The following is a 20,776-nucleotide window of genomic DNA, read 5'->3' as shown; positions in this document are numbered from 1 at the left end:
GATAATTACTGTAAAACATAAGAAAATCTCACGTTTCCCTCACAGACCACATCAAGCCTTCCCCGTGCAGCCGTTAACACAAGGAATAATTTAGCCTTTCGTTCTCTTTGCCTCAGCATGTCTGGGGAATATGTCGTAATTGCTGAATATTTCCTCTTGGCTGGTAGGCCCTGAACCAACAGATTAAGCACCTGGCACTGCTGAGGAGAAGACTTTCCTTCCGCCCTCGCCTGGCTGCAGGGCCCAGCCCAGCCTACAGTTTATACACCATGGGCACAGTGGCCGGCCAGGCATTGCCATTGTCTGTCTCCTCCATTGACATCTGCCCCACTCCCACTTGTCTTGTCACAATCTCTCTTGCAAAAATCCTGCAAAAATAAGCCAGATCCAGAGCCTGTTGTAGGCCATGAGAACCAGCGATGGTTGGTTGTTGTGTCAGGGAGGTAGCTAAAAACTTATGGAGCAGCTTGGTGTAGAGCAAATAGATATATAAGTTGGGTAGAAATACTATATCTTTTGTGTAATTAACAGTTTAAATTAATCATTTGTGTAGTTATCTGGTGTTTCTTTGTCTGCTTGTAGTGATGGGACATTCCCCACCGATGACGGTTCCAGCCTGGAAGTGACACGCTCCATTTTTGTTGGAGAAAGCAGCAACTTTGGCTCCCAGGGAGGGCAGAACAGCTACTGGGGGAAAGGGGCAAATGGAGAATATAGGACCCTGCCCAGAAACAAGTGAGTTTTTCTTCTGCTGTTTCTTCCTGGCATTAGTGCAAGCCTAAAGAAAAACCTCAGGAATTAATGTGGCTACCAACAAGTAATTTTCCTGGGTGTTTAAATTATTGTACAGGCCAGAAATAATAAATGTTCAAGTAAACTCATTTGTCAGGACAACAGTTTGAGAACATTCTCAGCTGAATATTTGATTTAATTTTCTGCTTGATTTGTAAGTCACTGGAGAGTGGGTTAGAAAATCTGAAAGATACCAAATAGCTTTTGTCCAATGCCTCATTAACACAGCATCGACCTGATGGCACAGGTCCCTTATGTCTTGCTTTCCTTATGCTTTCTTGCTGGTGTAGGTGAGTGAACAAGACCACTGTGACAATGGATAAAGGTGTCTTCATTATTGAATCTTACTTCTCTTTCAATGGCCATAGGTTATTTCCTATTTTGATAGCATCACAACCTCCACTAAAGCAACAGCATCCCCTGGAAAGCTGTGCTTCTCCAAGCCTAAATTCTACCCTAATGTATGTTTTGGGTGATGCTCAGCAATCATTAAACCCTTTATAAAAAATGATATAATCTGGTCCTCAGAGACTGACAGGCTGGAGAGAGCCCGTGTGCCCATTTGCTGTCTGCTGTGTGGCTTTCACATCTAAACAAATTAGCAGTCTTTCTGGACATGGTGGGCATTGACCTACCCTCCCATGCTGCTACTGGCCAGCTTTCATTACCATCTGCAAAGCTGAAACAGGCCACTCTTTAATCAAACACTGCAAGGGCTAAGTAAGTTTGACACCTTCTCAAGACAGACCATGGAATGGGGAGGTTCTCTCCATTGCTGTTTTCCAATGGAGACTCTTCTTGCCTTGTCTTCTTGCCTTGACGTGTCCATTGGCTGGTGCTGCAGGAATCAGCTTTCTGCATTAAATGCTGTGGACTAGGTCCTGGGGATTTCATGTGAGGTGGCTTGTGAGGAGAGCAGGAGCTGTGCTGCACCACTTGGAACTTCTTCCATGGAGACACTATTGCCTGGAGGGAGTCTCACTGATATTATTTTTTCAATCATGCTGAGGTTTCTGAAGAAATCTCTCTATCCTGGAACAGGAAACTTCATAGCAATGCTGACACACAGCCCTCTGGGGCTTCCTCATACCAATGAATCCCTGGGTGGCAGGGGGCAAGAGCTTTGAACTGCTTTACACTAGCCTTATGTAAGCTGTGCAGGTCATTGTTTTGTCTTTCAAAGCTTATCCTATAGAAGATGTTCAGCAGAGATTCATTTTTCATTATCTATGTGATAAGCATCCAGATACCAGTTTGGGGAAAGAAAAGATATTTTATCTTCTTATTGGTAGGTTTCTGTGCTTTCAGGAGAAGACTCAGACTTTGTCCAAGCTTTTAGAAGAGGATATTGTTTGTTTTTAAATCTCACAGGACATTCCCTATTCGTGGATTCCAGATTTATGATGGGCCTGTCAGGATGGCAAAGTGCACTTTCAAGAAGTTCACCCCAACTGTTGACAGATATTCAAGTGCCATTGGGTTCTTCATGAAGAATGCCTGGCAGATAAGCCCCCAGAATAATGTGTCACAAATCCTGATGGAGAAAAGTGTAAGTAAAACAGGAATGCATGCTGTTAGATGTGTAATTTTTCAAAGTTTTTAGAAGTGGTTGAGAGATTTATCCTAGAGCAGGAGTTTCCAGGCTGTGGTGCGTGTTACATTGGTGCATGCCATCACTTCATTTTGCAAGACTTTTTTTTCTTTAATTATTAGTGATGGTTATTTATAAACCAATAAAATTTGGGGAGTATCAATATCAAAGTTTCTTATACCTGGGCAGATATATATAACAAAATCTGCAGTAGTGGAAGGTTTCACCTTGTAAACAGAATAGCCATGTCACCACTCCTTGCTGAGCAGCATTGACAGCTAATATATAGTGAGAACGTGGTGAAGACTGGGTCTTAGAGTTCGAGAGGGACCCAATGAGATGGCAGGAGACAATAACCTGCAATACAATTCTTATAAAGAAAGAAGGAAAAGCAATTAGAAGCAAATCCATGGTCAGCAAATTCTAGGTTCAGCAGTGAAATTCCTGTTGAGCACAAACAGGGACTTTCCTTGAGCAGTCACAGCAGAATGTGGCTCTGTGTCTGTCTTGGCAGGAGCCATAGTTTGCTGAGAAATTCCAGTCTTTGTCTTGGATTCCTGCAGGGATCATGGCCCTGCACACTTAGCTTGGGAAATGATAAATTCTACCTGGCTTGCTCTCAGGGGTCATAACCTCTCCTTATATATTTTTTTTTTTTTCAAACAAAGTTCCATGCTTGTTAGGACGTCCATGAACTGTAGTAACTTTGGGTTGAGGTTTGGCTTTATCTTGAGGAAAATTTCCATTGCTCTGGGACTAACCAATATAACTACTCTGGCAAGCAGTCAGTTTGTCTGTCCCCTCTCTGGTACACTTTAGACCATCACCAGCAGGGTATTTTATGAAAGGATGATGTTGATTGCAGTCACTTGAGTGCTTCCTTTAAGTAAACACAGTTTCTTTCTATTTCAGTAAAGAGCTCTCGGTTATTTTGGACACTTTAGGGAGCTTTGTAACAAGAATAAGGGCTCATTTACTTACTTCCTTATGTCTTCCATGAGGAAATGGTTTTAAGATGGTAATGGGGAACAAGAATGAGAAAATCAACCTAGAAACAGGGTAAGGAAAATGTATAATGAAAATTTTGTTCAGTGGATTGGAAGAGAGTAGAAATTTTCCTTCAGTAATGGCTGTAGGACTCTATCCAATGGAATGGTTTTGGGTAGATTATACCTGTGCACATCAGCAAAGAGGATGATTACCTCTAGAATGGCTGAAAATGCAACTCTTTAATACTGTTGTGCCATTTGAGGCCAATGAGCCTGTTAAATGTCCCAGCACTTTTGTCTGAGAGGAAGTTTAGTACTGCAACACCTTTAAGATTTGAGATTTTCAAGGTAAAAATGATCAGAAGATGTAATAATTAGCATCTGCCTATTACAAAAAAAAAAAAAAGACATAATCCAAATAATTATTTCTTGTATGTATGCTTCCAAGAAATGTCCATTTCTGAAGTTGGTATTTTGCCAGCTTCAGAATCATTTATGTTTGTAGCCACCTGCATCCTAGCACTTTTCACTTTGATTCTATTTTATCTGGATTGAACCCAGATGTGCTAAATCTGATTTCAGACTTGAAGGAGCACGGCTAGTTTATTGTTTTGTTGCTAATTGCTATATGGGACAATATGTCTTTGACTAGTTAAGATAGAGCCTGTAGACTGTTTTAATTTAATTTTCCATCTCCAGGCTTCATTTTATTACTTTTTAAAGGGTAGCTAAGTACTAATTCCCTAAGGGACAATCATTTTACAGTTGTTTTTAAAGAATAAATTAAACATTACTGCAAGTTGTACAGTGATGATAAAACTATTAGTCATGCTGAAGGAATAATTGTGTAATTAATCAGAATAATCAGCTGATTGGTTAGACCACAGAGTAATAAAGCCAGTCAGGTCTTGTTTAATTCCAGCATAAAAATAAATGCTCAGGTAGAACAGAAGACTTAAACACTATGCTCTACAGAAAATGTTCTAGTTGCCTTTTCATTCACAAACCTAACTGGTATGTATAAAGATATCTGTGCATTTATTAACAGCAACATTAATGCTAGGCTGCTTTAAAATAAAAAGGAAAAAAAGTGCTTTAAAACTGTTATTCCAAAGCAGTGGAAGCACTAATTGGTATTAATACATCTGAAGGCTAGACTGGTGATTGTAGTCTCCTATAGGTCTGGTTACTGACAATTGATAGGACTTGGAGAGCTCGAAGGAGATAACCCCTCCCCAAAACAGAGCCATGCCCAAAGAGGATCTTTTGTGTGTATCTTTTCTTAAGAAGACCCAACATCTCTCTTTTTAGTCATAAAATAGCTACCCATTCACCTCTCTGTCTTTCTGCTGCACAGCTCCTGTAGGGTGAGGCAAGGAACAAGAGGTTGTCCAACACCTTGTAGACTCCCATGAGTGAGGCCACCTCCAGCATGTGCATGTCCCATTTCACACCCATTGCTAATAAACTCTATGGTTACTTTTTCCATGTAGCCAGGAGTGTAGGGGGATTTCAAGCCTATTTTACTCCTAACTGTGCCGACAGTATGGCAGCTCTAAATTGTTTATGTTAAAGACATCTCAGCGCTCTGTGTCCAGCAGGTTTGTGGTCTCTAGAAGAGCTCAGAGGGGTCAGAGTGGGTTCTTGACCATAGTCTAGCATTTCCCATGGGACTGCAGTCCCACCTAGCTAAGAGAGAGGCATTTCTAATGTTGCCTTTTTATGTTTAACCTGTGTTATCATGGTGCTGGTGTTCTGTGTCAAAGCACAAGTTTTCAAGTAGTTCACAATGGGAAAAAGAAAAATAGATGCTGAATTGAAGTGCAGGTCTGTTATACCCTGGGGGGGAAAAAAAAAGAGGGCAACAACAACAGCAAACAGCTAAAGAGGTTCCTGACTAAAGAGAACTGGCAGGATGAGAGCTTGCAACACTCCATCAGAGGAAAAGCTATGCAAATGAGAGCAGAGCTCTTTGGTGATAAAATAGAAGAAGATTCAGACTGGCTGAAAAAGTTTTCTTAAAATGATAGCAGCGATACAAGGATATTATTTTTTAATCTAAAAAGAAGTGTTTTCCGCTGTAATCTTCAGTACTTCTCTGCAGATGTGCTACCCATGCTGCCCTTGGGCAGGTTTATTTAGCATATTCCTAAGAAATTACATACTCCTCTAACCATCATCCATCTCATGCCTTACAAAAATAAGGTTTATAAAAGAAGCAATACTGCTCATTATCATTTCCATTTAATTTCTGACTTTCAGACTTTTTAGAGGAGAATGTTAGAAATCATATTAGCATTAGCACCAAAACTATCTGCCTGCTGGATGGAATCACTGACATTTAATCAAACGTAAGCTGTACGGGCTGTACCTTAGTTTGTTTTGAAGTACAGCTGACTTTGTTCTCTTCCTCAGTGAAGTGCCTGTTTTCAAATTCAGCCCCAGAAGTACACTGTCACAAAGTGTTTATAGTGGAGCTTTGAGCTGCAGCAGTGTTTGCATTTTGCAAAGATTTCCTCTTTTATAAATTAAAATGAAAAAAGAAAAAAAGAAAAACAAAGCAAACAAAAAAAAAATCACAGAACTTAGGAGATCCTCCTTCCTTGCCAAATAGCCCTTTGGGCAAAAATTTCCTGCAGTGCAGTAAGAAAAGGTTTTAATACACTCAAAAATACACATTAAATTTCCATATGCCTGAGCCTCTTTTAAGTGAGACTGCTTCAGGTGTTTGTTTATGAGGCTAATACTTAGACAAGGAGGTGGCAGAAAAATGCTTCTAGGGTTTAATTTAATTTTAAGGTAATAAAGACTTAATAGAGCAATGTAAGGTTCTTGCTACTTTTATTCTGCAAGGAGTTCTTGCTGCAGTAGAAATTCTTTTTAAGTCAGTGGGACTTTCCATTTAACTAAGAATCACAATGCCCCTCCTATTCTCCTAAGTTGTTCTATTTATTATTGTGAAAATAAAGCATTTGAAGTCCTTAGTAAACTTGCAGCCTAATCTTGCTGACCTTAATTCTTACTTCTGTGAGCAGCCCAATTAAAATTAGTTGAGCTAAATGGAACAAATTACAGTCTTTTGGGTCGGCGTGATCAAGATGCTATTTATGCTGTCTCTTTTAATATACATTGCTGCAGGATTCATTCAGTGTACTTGACCTGGAATAATTATTGTCTTGATTGCCTCAGAACTTAATTGTCGCACGCTGCAATAATTTTCTCTGCAAACATTAAAATATCCCATGCCTTTTTGCTGAACATCTACAGCTTCCTTGTTTTGCTGTATTTTCATATCAGGACAGAGTCTTTTACTTAGCAACTGAAAAATTTTGAAAACAGAGCTATGCATAATGAGGATAACGCTGTCCCCTGCTATTTTTCTTGCCTTATATATACATATACCTACATATTTTCTTCAGGGGGTGTACGACAGAGCCAATTCTGAAAGCTTCTGTCACTTTTATGAGTTTCATAAGGTTTTGGGGGGAATTAATTACAAAAAAATGGCACTCATAGCACCACTTAAAATAGTCATTGGAAATATATGAGTAAATTCACCATAGGTTTAGTAGTTTTTGTTTCTTTAATCACAACTGGGATAGATGATGATTACTTCTCAGCAAACTTCATAATCTTCCAGTACTTCCCTTCCCTTTGAATCACCCTCTTCTTTTTGACACAGTACAATTTATTGCTGTATGATTTCAAGGAATAAATGGTTTTGCGGGTTCAATTCAAAGAACCGAAAGCCTAATTTTGATGAAAATATCTCCTGGGATTAAGAAATAGGAGAGAAAAACAATGTAGTCAGAAATCTAAGTAGAAGAGGCAAAGCAAAGCTCTTGCTCAATAAATAATGCTTTCTAGTTCACTGTCTTGGCTGTTAAAACACCACAAATTCAAGCCCCTACTTATTTTTCCTTCCTACTCTCTCCTGCTAGGTTGGACTGAAAGTGTTTTTTGGCAGATCAGGCCAGTGGTTTGGAAACAATGACAATGATGGTGACAAAATGTCCATCTTCCACGATCTGGATGGCTCTGTGACAGGGTATCCAGACACTTTCATCGGCAGAGCAGACAACTACTTGCTCCGTCATCCTGGGTGTCTCACAGTCCCACGCTGGAATGGGATGATGTGCACCGGGAGGTTTGCACAGGTAAGAGGGGTGGCTGCAGGCAATGCCACTGGGCGTGTTGGGTGGGTCTTAGGGGTGGTGGAGTGAAACCCGATGAACTCTCGAGAAGATAACGGAACAATAATAAATTGGGTATAACTTTACTGCTCTCAGTGTTATCTGCCTAATTCCAAGGACTCTGTAAAGCCCCTGTTGTGCAGTTTCCTCTAACCTATGGCTGTAAGGAGCTCTTTTTCTTCCTATTGCCCACAAGAGGCTGCAATTTGAAATGTAGCTGGGGAAAAGTCTGATGTTTTCTAAGTTGTTGTTTCCAGGAGTTTGTCCACTCTGTCATGGGGCTCCAGTGGATAACTCTAGTTTCCATCACTCTGCTGAATCTAGTTTCTCTAATGGAAGATGTTACTCTTGTCTCATGGGAAGTCAGTAGTCGTTGCCCAGACATCGGTAGGTGCAGCACAGGATGAAACTCTGCCTGAAGTCACTGAAGACCAGGAAGCATTAATTTGCCTCCCCCCCGGAAAGAGCAGACTGTCAGGTTTGCCTTTTTAGCACACAGTTTTGTGAGCATGAGGATTAGAAGAGCCTGATGTTCTACAGTTGCATCTCAGGAAGGGTTGCAAACTCAGATACACATTTTTTCCACTTTAGAGGATTTCTGAAGGTGTTTTTTTCTGTGGTTCTTTGATGTGTAAAGTGTAGGCTCATAGCTCAGGCAGTCAAACAGCACTCTGCTCCCCTTTCTCCAAGAAGTTTTTCTACATGAAAATTTTAGGAATGCAATTGTCTTTGAGACCTCTATGCATACATAATATATGCACAGTCATGTCCAAATTGTGTGTCTCCTTACGCTAAAAAAATTTGTGTTTGCTTTAGTAGCACAGCAGAGAACAGGAATTGCTATTTAAGTGTCTAGACACTGGACTTAAGTCCTCTGGTTCTCTATTGACTAGGCGGAAACAGGATTAGGCTCCTATGGATAGCAGTTTCACTGAGTTAGGGATTTCTCCTTGGCACTTACATTTTGCTCTGTGTCTCTAGAGAAATAATATTCTGTGCTCTGGCAACATAATGGTTAAATTCAGAATTGTAAACAAGTAGACATTTGTATTTTTGTGTCTATTAATACCCTTGCGATCATGGCACTCTATGTGTTGAGGCAGTTTTTCCACCATAGAGAATTTCCTTGGCTAGGTTTAGGCAAGTGTAAACATTTGCTTCTCTGGGATCCGTTACTTACCAGCGTTTTTCTTCTAATCAGCATCCAGCAGGATGAGTGAAGTTCTTATTAATTTTATAGGTTTTGGGTAGGGAAATGTATATGCGTGCAATGTAGAAGAAGTTGGTCCTGTGCAGCAGGGTTTGATTTAATTTTGGGGGTATAACTGCTGGAGTATTTCAACTTGACCTTGGTTCTCAATGTCTTTACAAACTGATGATTTGTTTGTGTGCTAAGTTCTGAGTGTCATATTCCAGATCAAAAGCCTAAAAGAGTGAATCCAATTATGGAGAAAGATGGTTGGCTTTGATCTTAGCAGCTCTATTACAAAATCTGTTTTTCTTTTCCTTTTCATGTAGCTCTGGTAGACAAGAACTTTTATTCTTTCCTAGCACAAGCAGGTGAAAATGTCCTTTCAGCTGAAGGAAATAGTGACTCTTATATTGCTGCTGAACTGAGCCCAAGATAGTCAGACTGGGGATGGGCTACTTGGCATGGAAAACCGATCCAAATCCTTCGGCTAACATTGCAGCCAAATCCTTTCTGAGCAAAATGCCTAGAGTTCAGTTAATTCCTTTCAGCTTGGTTTCTTTCATTCACCTTTCATGCTCTTCTTCTGGATGAAATTTGCCTAGGAAAGGAAATGCCAGGGGAAAACCTATTCCTCTGGTGGTGTTTCTAGCACCACAAAATCCCAGGGACAGACTTTCCTAAGGATGTTTTAATCTGGCGACTCAGGCTGATGATTCCACCTTCCCATGGTTGGTTCGTGGCCCTTGCTCCTCATCATGTCCAAGGAGCACTGCGCCACCTTCCCCACGTGGTGTCTGAGAGCTTCCTTCAGCGGGAAGTACTGAGACATGCCTTGTGCTTTGGCTCCAACGTTGCCTTTTGCTACCAACAAAGGGTTGTGGGACCAGCTTAAGATCATGAGATTTACGCAGACAAGAACTATCTGGCCTCTTTGTTCTCCCCTTTGGATTCTGAAGTCTGTAGGGTTATTGTTATACAAATGAGACCAAATCCTTTTTTATTTATTCTTTGGATGACAGCTGAAGTTCTCATGTAATATAAACAAAGCCAAACTTTAAGGAAGAACATCAGAGAGAGGAAGACTGACAAGGAAATCACAAGTGTTAGTGGCACCACAGCTTCTGGGAATCTCTGTGAGTCACTCAGACTGTCAGCAAGGTGTTGAGGTTCTTGGTGTCCTCTCAACCTGATTTTCAGCTGTTGCAGAGGCTAATAATAAAAGAATAGGGAAAGGTTCATTCCATAGTTCTCTCCATGTAGGTGGGTGAGATTTCCAAAAGCACTGACCTAGAGACTCCTCAACATCTGCATTAGTTGTGAAAATGTAAATGAGATCCTCAACCATTTCTGATTTTTATATACACAGTAAGAGAAGTGTCCTGGTGCCTACTAGGCAGCTGAGGCGGTGCACTTACTACTTCCTTGCAGACTTCAGAGAAACTCATCAGGACAGACTGTGAAACCTCTTTTTTTAGTTTCTTTTAAAATAGGCAGAGCTTTTGGCAGTACATGCTTTTTTCCTTTATAAGCTTAAAAAAATATTAGAGATTCATAAGAGACTGCCACTTAGCTGGATTAGTGTCATTTCTGAGTTAACAAAAATTGATGCCTTGCTATTATAAAATACTTTAGGTAATGCTGTTGATTTTTCACCGGTTTGCTCCAAGAAGTCACTACCTTACTGCACACTGCTGAACTAGAAATGATTCAATTCCTGTTAACTCTGTTTTTGCAATTACAATAACCCAGCACCTCTAAGATGCAAATGTCCAGTTGGTAGCCACTTGTCTATTAAGTGCTGCATAGCTGTTTTACTCAATAGTGCTTCTAAAGGTAAAGCAAGCAAGAGATGCAGTATGTAGTGAAAGGTGCTTTTCCCAGCAAACCTTTATGATCCCATCATAATGTAATGTATGGTGCCTGAGCAGTGTCGGCACCTCACGGGCTGGGAAGAAGGAAAAGCCTGCAATATATTTTTCAGCTAGTGCTCCATATTTGGACAAAGAGGTCCAATTTTGATCTCTGATGCACACCAATGGAAAATGCACACCAAATAAAAATAGTTTTGCTGATGTCAGCAAAGCTGCTGTTATTTTTAGGGCTAAAATTGGTCCTAGTATGTCTTACAGGAAGAAAAAAATATTTTTTCTTTCTGAAAGAATTTTAAAGTTTTCACTTGGAAGTTCATAGAGAAAAATTGTTCTCTTGGGAACTAAGCCTACTTTGAACAATTGAACAACCAGAAGAGCAGAAGATGTGTTTTGAGTTTCTCATTTTTAAAGGATTTTACCCCAGCTTGACAGCTGACAGCACAGCAGAACAGAAACAATGTTAAAGAAACTAGAAAGGCAACCAAACTTTCTCTCAGAAATCAAGATTTTCTGTTCTAGTGCTTTGCATTTTGCTTATCTTCATAGTTGCTATCCAGCTGAATAGCAGCTCCCCCATGAATTGTAAAAGAAATTATCTTCTCAGTTTCACAATCTACTTGGGAAAATTGCCACGTAAGCAGAGGGAAATCTGACACACCTTTTTAGCGTGAAGTGTTAAGCAGCTAAAATGACAACTATGTCCATTAAATGATCCAGGCAAGCAGTAGGTTCACATTTTAGAATGTTTTAAATAGCTCTTCTTCTCCTTAGGCTGTAGTATCTGGGGTATCTTCTTCTCTTACTATTTTATCATATTTTAGAGTATCATTATGACTCTCTTCTCTTAAGTATTTTTGTAGATCTAAACAAAAAATAACAGAGATGTTGCTAGGTAGATGAATTTTTCATCCTAGAACAAAATTCTCTTGTTACACTCCTTTATTTCATTTAGCTCATTGGGAATTAAGAGCATCCTTTGATGGATGACTCTTCTGGGATTTTAATCTGTCTTGATTGCAATCCTGAAAGGGTAACAAAACCCAAGCACTAGAACTAACATTAATTGGCCTCACAGCAAGGAGGTCAGGGATTGTATGGCCAAGGACTGGATCCCCTTCTTGTCTCTCGTTCCTTTGAACAGGAGGGTACACCACCTCTGTCTTCTCTCAAATGAATTTTGCTGCGGCCAGGGCATTACAATCCAAGAAGAAAGCAATAGGAATCTGCTGCTTTTGGTGTCACATGGTCTGCCAAAAGGCAAACCAAATGTCATGGCAAGCACTTGCGTCTTGGCTGTGGCTTGGAGTCAGTAAAGCAGTTTCTGTTGTATTTTAAGGACATGGTATATTCTCTTATCGCTAGTGTTACAGTAGAAGCTAGAAACCCTCACTAAAAGAAGCCTTTGTATAAAACAGTGAGAAACAGTCTGTTTTGGTTTCGATCTGTGTAGACAAGACAAGGAGAAGAAAAGCAGATATGGAGATGTGAGCAACCAGCCTAGCACTGGAAGGCAGATATCCTGAAACACTTCATCTTGGCCTCTCCTAGTCTTGGCTGTGCTTGTGTCCTTACCTGCAGTATCGAAACCTGCTAAAAGACTGATTCCATTTTGATCTACCTCAAACACAGAAATTAAGTTTAAAAATAATTGTACAAAAAATTGTAAAAAAATAGTGGTTTAAAAATAATTGTTGCTCATGTAGGAGCTTAGGCATTACTGAGATAATACGGATTTTTATGGTGGACATTCCTGTTCTTGAGGCAAACAGCCCTATTCTGCATTGCAAGAGACTGGAGGAAACATGCTTATAGGTGTTCCCACCTGTCCTCTATGCACTTTGAACCTTTCAGGGAATATGACAAGCTGCCTGCTACATCCCTGTGTTCTGAGACCAGTTTGTATGACAGTTTGTATGCATCCTCCTTCTGCAGTAGAATTTCGTAAGGGGGGAAGCAGGTGGACATCATATATTCAACCTTAAAGATAGCACTTGCCACATGAAGTGGCCTTCGTTTAAGTTATGGAAGGACAGAAGAAGTGTAAAACTGGAGTGTGTTTTCTTAATTGGCCTGCAGGGTTGAACTACAGACCAAGGGCATCTGTTAGTTCTCAGACAGAAGAACTCTCTGTTGAAACGTGCACCATTGTATTTAGTCTGTAAGATCATACAGTCAGGCCATTGAGTTTTAGCCCCTAAAATTTCAGCCTAGTTTGCTGCTTGAGAGCAGAGATGTGGATTCCATTAGATAACTGGACCTGATCCAAAGCTAGTTGAAATCACTTACGAGTTTTCTGTATTTTCAATGGAATAAGGCTGTTTTTAAAGTGTAGTTATTTGAATTCATAAAAAACAGTTACTTTGCAATATTTCCTTGATTAGCCTTTTCCCTGAAGATTTTGAATAGTGAACGTTTTTATGGTGCTGTACAATTCATATCTCACTTCATGGTGTCCCCACAAAGGACTGCAGATGCTATTTCTGTTTTACCTTTTTATTTGAACTGGAAACGTTTCAGTGACTTTCCAAACGTTCTGAGTTCTTCACTGGCAAAAAGCGTTTATAGGCAACGATGATCAAATGCACATGTTATGGCTGAGCCTGGCTAGTTTAATGGATATGTTTGTCATTTTCCTTTCACCCTCAGCTTTATATTCAGGCCAGGCGCCCTGAGAATCTGACCCTATCCATTGCCAGAGCAACATACTCTTCCCACCCCTTGCAGTTGCAAGGCGTAAACAGAGGGGCACCATACCAGCAGTACCAGCCTGTCGTCATGCTGGAGCAGGCTTATATCATCCAGTGGGATGGAAGAGCACCTGAGGATATCATCCTGTACCCGATCAACTTCAACAGGTACTCCCCTATGTTGTTAGAAAATGTTCTGTTTTAAAAGTTCTGGAGCTCTAACGATTTCCCAGGTTCTTTGCAACTCATCCTTTGAATGTTTCTGTGATTTCTGGGAGCACCAAAGCAAGGTGTTAATGACTGGCACTTACCAATGCAAAGAGTTGCCTCTGCTTCCACTTTGTTCCAGCTTTTTTGATGTACAGAGATGTTTCTCTTTCCAGTACGTTTTGAAACAGAATCCAAGTCAGTCCTGGCCTTCTGTCCCTGAAATCCCTCCAGAAGAGTTCTGGCTCTCGTCCACTTGTTTGTACTAGTTGCTGCACACATAATTCATCTCCCGTATATATAAAGTGCAGAAGTCCATCAGAATGTGCACAGAGCTGTGCATCTTCTCTAATCCAAACAGTACTGTGATCACTCTTGCTTTCTACACAATATTTTAAAGCATTAGGCTTTAAAATAGCATTAGCCTACAAAATTGTAGGCTGTGCTGTATTTATTTTCCATATTTTCTTCCATTTCATCTAGTGTTATATAAAAGCAAGGCATAGCTGGTTTAGACCTACCTTTTCCCCTTGCAATCTGTTTCATTTTGCATAATTTCTTTTGCAGTTTTCAGTACTGGTTCAGGACCAGTGTTATTCTTACTTTGGTGAAATCACTTGTCCTTTTTACTGGTACAGCTGCTAGGAGAGAGTCCTGTGATCCACTCAGCTTAGCTGCGACAGGAATTGCCATGGTTAGCAGAGATTTGTTGCAAGAGACGAGAACCAAAAGAATAACTGGCCATACCCTTGGGTTCTGCAGTTTCTGTGGCTCCTCAGTTTCCTAATAAAAAGGCAGTACAGGAAGAGGACAGCATTATGCAAATGAGATCTTTCATAACTACATGTAACCCAGCCACGTGGAGGCTTGGATTTGCAAAGCAAGTATTACATAGTTGACATAAAAGAAGTCAGAGGCATAGAGGATGTGAAGTAGCATGTACCACTAGTAAATGTGGAGGATTTCGAGGTCCATCCTGTATTATCCACCAAGCCCCACACCCATTTTCTGACCCTCTAGCAGAAGGTCACTGCCATAGTTTCAACTTAGGATAGTTTTGGCAAAGGCTTGAACAATGTTTGGGTCCTCTGAACTTTGAAGCTGATGAAATCTGGGGAAAATACTATCTGCAGTCCAGTTATGAAGCCTCGTGGAAATGTAGCTGAGAAAGGCAATGTTTCTATGCATCACATGCATTTTTGTAAGTGACGTGTAACTGGTCCTCTTTGGATTGAAAGACGTAGATAGCTGTAGGGCCATGACCGAGTCACAGGAGGAGCTGTGGTTGGATGTTCCTGTCACAGAGGAATGATAAGAACTAAATCATTGTTTTCTCTGTTAACATAAGTTCATGCACTTTAAGGGAGAGGAAAACCCTTTAGTCAATTATGGACAAGCTGAGGTTTGCAATTATTATCTGTCTTTAAATAACCAGCTATTTCCTCATATAGACCTAAATCTTCTGCCTCCGTATACGGTGATGACCCTATCACTATGCCAGATAGTACTTGCCAAAGCTTTGGCCCCTGGTCTTCAAGTACAGATTAAAATTTGAAGGCAGCACTGGGTGACTGATAAAACTCAGTTTGATGTTCAGCCCTTGTTCAAGCAGCAACAGTTTTAACTTTTACTATTGAAAACCACAATGTGTTTGTGGTTGTCTTTGTCTTGTGTGAAACCAATTAAGTTATTTGAACATGGCAAAGGTTTGCAGACTTTTCTGATCCAGAAACTGTTGGCAAGGTGTGTGTTTTAAAGAACTATAAAAAAGAAATATACTGTAATAAGGGAAAAATATTTTTCCTTTTAAATTTTCATTTCACCACAAGAAAGATATTGAGTTGCTGGAAAGCATTCAGAGAAGAGCAACAAAGTTGGTGCAGGGACTAGAAAACAAGATGTACAAGGAGTGGCTGAGGGAGCTGGAGTTGTTTAATCTGGAAAGAAAGAAAATAAATAAATTAAAAAAAAAAAAAAGAGGAGGCTGAAGGAGACTGAGGAGGGACCTCATCGCTCTCTATGCCTACCTGAAAGGAGGTTGCAGTGAGGAGGGTATTGCTCTCTTTTCTCAGGTGATTGGATGCAAGGAAACAGCCTCAAGTTCTTTCAGGGGAGGTTTAGAATAGATTTTGGGAATAATTTCTTCATGGAAAGGGTGATTAGGCATCGGGACAGGCTGCCTAAGGAAGTGATGGAGTCACCAGGCCTGGAGGTATTTAAGAGATGTGGACATAGTGTTTAGGGACATGGTTTAGCAGTGGACACAGAAATGTTAGGTTGACAGTTGGATTTGATGCTCTTAAGGGTCTTTTCCAACGTACAAGATTCAATGATTTAAAGCATTTTGCTAAGAAATAACTGCGAATGAGATGTGTGACTACTCTGTGTCAGTGCTGTGAGTCTTAAAGTTGAGGCAATAGCAATGGTGAAATGTCCAGACTGCATGTAAAATCATACACAAAGGGATTCCTCTGAGGTGAAAAACAGGATTTAGGAACTTGAGGGAAAACAAGTTCCTGCTTAAGCAGATCCATGTATGATCTTTATTAAACACTGTATTCCAATCATTTTTGGATTGGAAGAAATCTCAAATTGTGGGGCCCAGAGTAGTGAGAGTTGGAAAATCAGGGAAGGCTTTTACCTGTCTCCAGTGGATTTGTGCTTTTTGTCCTTTTTAAAAAAATCAAAAATACCAAATAATCTGCCAAAAAAATAGCTCTTAACATGGTTATATCCATGCAAAATATATGTGATGCAAAACAAAAAATGCCTGATGAACTTTAATAGCAATATTCTAGGATTAGTATTTTCAGACTTAACTTTAGCAAACAATCAAACTATTTTTAGACTTGTCATTGTAAAATGATGGATAAATATATCCAGGATGCTGCTTTTACAGCTGCCTCATGCTTCTGGAAGGATTTTCTCTGTGCTGGCTAAAGGAAGGTCAGAGGGGAAATAAGGAATTTGACAAGGAGATGTGTACCAGGATTTGCATTTCTTTGGAGGTCAGGCATAGCACTGAAGTTGAATTTTTGTATGATTAACACTTTCACTGCTTCTGAAGCACTGTAGAAAGTCCTCATAAAAGTAATTCTGGTTTAAATGTTTATTAAAAGACTGGAACATCAGGATTCCTCATGTGGGCAGGAGCCAGTTGGGAAGAATTCATAAGGCTCAGCTGCGAGTCTCGTCAGGGGCACTGCCCAGGTGTCTTTACTCAGTGGAGGAGGACAACTTGCCTTTTTCCTGCTGTGGCACCTGAAGGATTGCTGCAGTGTGTGTGTCTCCCGTGCACTGATTCAAGCTGCGTTTAGAGGGTCGTTGTTGTTTTTAAAAGACCTTCCCTCTTTGGTTCCTTCACTTGCATCAAAATATGTAGCTAAACCAAAAACACCGCTGTGTCTCCACGTGCTGCCATCTGTGGCTGTGCAGTGCAAAGTCAAGTGCAAATGGGCTGCTTCATGCACTCAACTTTGCTTCCAATGAGAGCTCTACTTGCCTGTGTTTGTCAGGGGAGCTGTTGCAGTAGCTGACTGCTAGGCAGATATCGAGCCTGGGCTGAGACCTGCAGGCTGTGCTTGCAGGGTGCTTGCACATATATAAACATAGCTGCTTGAGCATAAATGCATTTTTTTTTACTGTAGATGGGGTTGTCTGTCTAGTGGCTGGGAGTTTCCCTGTGAGGACAGTGAAAAGACTGGCTGTTGATGCTTCTGGAAAGACTTAATGCAGGACAAATACCTTTTGAACATTTTGGCAAGTGAACAGAAAGAAAGTACTGTCTAGAATTTGAACTATCAGGTATAAAGTGTTCTCCAGAACCAGTCCAGACCTTCTGAAGGTTGTTTTGATCAAACGTGAAGTGTGTGCAAAAGCTCCATGAACTGAGACCTCAGACCTCTCCTGCACAGGCTTCATCTCGTTGCTGGAACATTGCCCACCCCCTCAGAGCTGTGTCTGAGGTTTCTTCTTTTTGTGTTTCACAGAAGGATGAAACTATCAGTAAAACTGACTTAAGGGCTCAAAATTGCCGTCCAATTTCTTAAGAACAAATGCCCGCAGAGAGCATCAAGCTTGCTAAGAGAGGAGGGAGAGGCTGGTAAGACAGGAGGAGAGATGTTCACTTGAAAGTAAGTGCCTCCTGTCAGGTGCTGAAAACCAGTACAAAGATAGGCACTTCACAGAGTAAGCAAAGTCAGAAACAAAGTCCATCAATTTAATGACATAGGCTTTGTGTGTGTGCAAGTTCTCTAATCGCAGAAGAAGCTAAAGCACATACTGTTATCAAAGGCACAGAGCTGTTCAGTAAATCAGTCAGGCTTATTTGTGTTATCAGTAAATCTAAAGATAAGAATTAAATCTCCTCCAAGCCCATATCTGAAGTATAGTGTAGTAAGTTGTGTTGTGGAAGCAGCCTGAAAAGCAGTGGCAATTAGATTAAACATTCCTTGTTTTTTTTATGACCACAGGCAAATATCTCTATACTTGGTCTGTTGAGGCTTGGTGGGAAGAGTTTTCCTTATTAGGGCTCTCTGCTGTGAGTCAGAGAATTTCAGGGAGATGTGAGCAGGTAGTAGCATAAAGGGGGTATTTTTTACAGGCAGGTTGCCACAGTCTTACAAGCAGGGGCTTTCATGTGTACAGTAATTCTGGTTAATGCCAGCACCAGAGAAAAGTTATGGGCAGCCTTCCCTGGGCTTTTCTCATCTGCACCCTCTCAGCTCCACCTGGAGAGGTATAGAGAGGTTTGTAACACTGACATTGTTTGGTGCCTTGTCGCAGGAGCTGAATCCTCATGAGAGGTTTTCTAAAGATATTTTTTTTAGCAGTGGAGAGCCAAATTTCTTGTCAAGAGCAAACAAAAGAGCAGATGTCCATGTGTGTGCTTGGGCACGTGTCCAGCCTTCCTCATGCTGTGGTATTTGTGCAGGGATGGCGCAGGTGTACTGCTGGATTCCTGCGTTTGCTAGGCTGGAGTTCTGTGCTAGGGCTTGTTGTCATGTTCACAAGCAAATAATCTTAATTATCTGAAAATTCTAGTCGCTGGAATGAGCTGGCTTATGTCTAAATTCTGGATTAAAAACAGCAGGGCCTTCTGATGCTGGGCGATATGAAATCTCTAGAATGCTGTCACCCATCCAAAGGTGGAGATTTCAGTGCAAGCAGACAACTTATATAGACCATGTCTGTACTGAAACTCCAGGGGACTGGTTATATCTGTCTGTTTCAGGGCTGTCTAGGTGGGTGTTTTTCCTATGGATATTTATTCAACGCCATTCTGAATCATACTTTCAGCTACTTGTCATTCTGTGATTAAATTCTTTAGTGGTGATAAGGGTTGGAGGAAAACAAAGATAATGAGACAAAGCTAGAATGTGCTTGTTGCAGACTTGCCCAGTTTATGGGTATTTCCTCAATTGTTCCTTTTTCAAATTATTTCCCAAATGCACTTTTCCTTATGCTTTCCAGATTGATAAATGGACAGGAAGGTGAAATTAGTATTTCAAAGTTTAGCTAACAGTTCAAGGCTGTGACTGCTTCCTTGTTACTTGTATGTATGTGAATGCTGACCTCAATCACCTAGATCTGGATGTAATACAAGTAACACCATCACTATTTCCAATAATAATAAGTAAAGCACTACATGGGTTTCACAGCTTGTCCATCCTGATTACATCTGTAATTCAGAGTTAATCATCCACATGACACAGAAATCAGCACATATAGTCGAATCCCTTCTGTCTATTGAAATCCCTTAAATTACCTGCAGGTCAACAAGTGGATGAAAGCCATGAGATTTTTTTTTTTAAATGGAAAGAAGTTAAAACATCTGCCAGAACACTCCAGTGCAGATTGCACTGCTTCAGTACAGCTGGGCCATGCCAGATGCTGGCATTACCTTGTGTGAGTGATCCTAAAGCCTTGTCTTTGCCTCCCTGGCTGCAGCCCTTTTTGCTCTCTGTCCTCCATGGCTTGTGCCCACTGCTTGCAATGGTCAAGGTTAACAAGGAGACTCTGAAAAGACATGTCCTTACTGAGCTGGTCATTTTACTGAATGAATTAGAGCAGTCTGAGCAACCAACCACCCCCCAATGGCTGTAGCAAATCAGGCTTTTTGGCATTTTGAAGCCTGGCATGTGAAACTTGAAGGTTTTCCTTTGCTTTAATTCTTCTCCTAGAACATAGACCACAGCCTGTGACTTTTCATGGCCACCAGTTTCTCCAGAGCAGCTGTCTGCAAGCTAGGCACAGCATCAGGAAAATACAAAATACACAGTAGTCTATGATACAGTACCTGGGAATGCATTAAAAAAAAAGATAAATTGAATAGTTTTAGGATTCCTCCAAGAAAGCATGTAGAGTGGGAAAAAAGTCAAAGATGACAAGGTGATGTACGGTATTTAAATACATTTTTTTTTCTTTTTTTTTTTTTCTTTTTTTGCTTAAATACAATTGCCTGTGAGCCAAATGTTGCCTGAGTCATATATTGGTCTCACTGGTGTCAGTAGGAGCATACCCTCAGGGCAGGAGCCCTGCTATAATGTGCTGAGTTTTGCACAAGCAAAAATCATTCTTTTTGCCTAAGTAGACACATGGGTAATACTCCTCAAAAATTAATTTAAATGATGAGATGGTCTATGTTTTTGAATTTTTAATAGCATTTCCTAAATAACAACATTTAGGAAAGGCATTTGAATCCCAACACACAGAACTGTAGCTAGCTAACCACATACCTAACGTGTTACTAGCCCACAGCATGCTGCCTTTCAGAACTGTCTAGCCTTAATAACAAAGTCCTGAAAAAATTTGCTGGACGTTTGCCCAGTAGCAATGTTTGTTGTTATGGGGGTTTGGATGTGTTTAATGGGCTTGAGTCAAAAGCAGAAAATTAAAAAAGAAATCTAGAAAAAGAGGAGTGGGAGCTGCAGGGAGCCAGCAGGAAATGTGAGTTGAAGAAAAAGAGTTTGGACTGGTGGAAGAAGTGAGAACATGGCCCAAGTTCCTTGCAGCCCATTTTTCACTCTTCTCAGTACTCATGAGACATGTGGGTATTTCTCATTCCTTTTTCCACACCTGTGATGTTGGTGTAGGAGGAGATGGCCTGTCCTGAATGTGGGTTTTGTCCTGAGGAGATTAAGCCAGGTCTGGGCAGGTTGTCATGAAGTTAGGATATATTTTTGGAGAGAAAAAACATCCGTATCATGACTGAAATCAAGGAACACCGACCTCCAGTGATTTGTTCTTGAGATG

General features: G+C 40.6%; 2 protein-coding genes across 8 annotated transcripts in view; both read left to right on the top strand.

The window, feature by feature from the left end:
* Nucleotides 1-20,776, top strand: part of CEMIP (cell migration inducing hyaluronidase 1) — a 112,039-nt gene that overhangs the window by 15,971 nt on the left and 75,292 nt on the right. The window lies entirely within an intron of this gene.
* LOC101804475 (cell surface hyaluronidase CEMIP2-like) overlaps nucleotides 1-20,776 on the top strand; it is a 53,336-nt gene that overhangs the window by 18,891 nt on the left and 13,669 nt on the right. For all 6 annotated transcript variants that reach the window (XR_011811880.1, XM_072043236.1, XM_072043237.1 and 3 more), the window contains 4 exons: nucleotides 583-735; nucleotides 2,164-2,341; nucleotides 7,314-7,529; nucleotides 13,275-13,483. Coding sequence is in view for 5 of the 6 variants with exons in the window: in XM_072043236.1 (XP_071899337.1) it covers nucleotides 583-735; nucleotides 2,164-2,341; nucleotides 7,314-7,529; nucleotides 13,275-13,483 (756 nt within the window). In the remaining variant the exon portion in view is untranslated. The remainder of the gene's footprint in view (nucleotides 1-582; nucleotides 736-2,163; nucleotides 2,342-7,313; nucleotides 7,530-13,274; nucleotides 13,484-20,776) is intronic.

The sequence above is a fragment of the Anas platyrhynchos genome, chromosome 11, assembly GCF_047663525.1.
Source record: "Anas platyrhynchos isolate ZD024472 breed Pekin duck chromosome 11, IASCAAS_PekinDuck_T2T, whole genome shotgun sequence".
Classification (NCBI taxonomy): Eukaryota; Metazoa; Chordata; class Aves; order Anseriformes; family Anatidae; genus Anas; species Anas platyrhynchos.
Note: the sequence above shows the minus strand (reverse complement) of the source record. Positions and strands in the feature narration are given on the sequence as shown.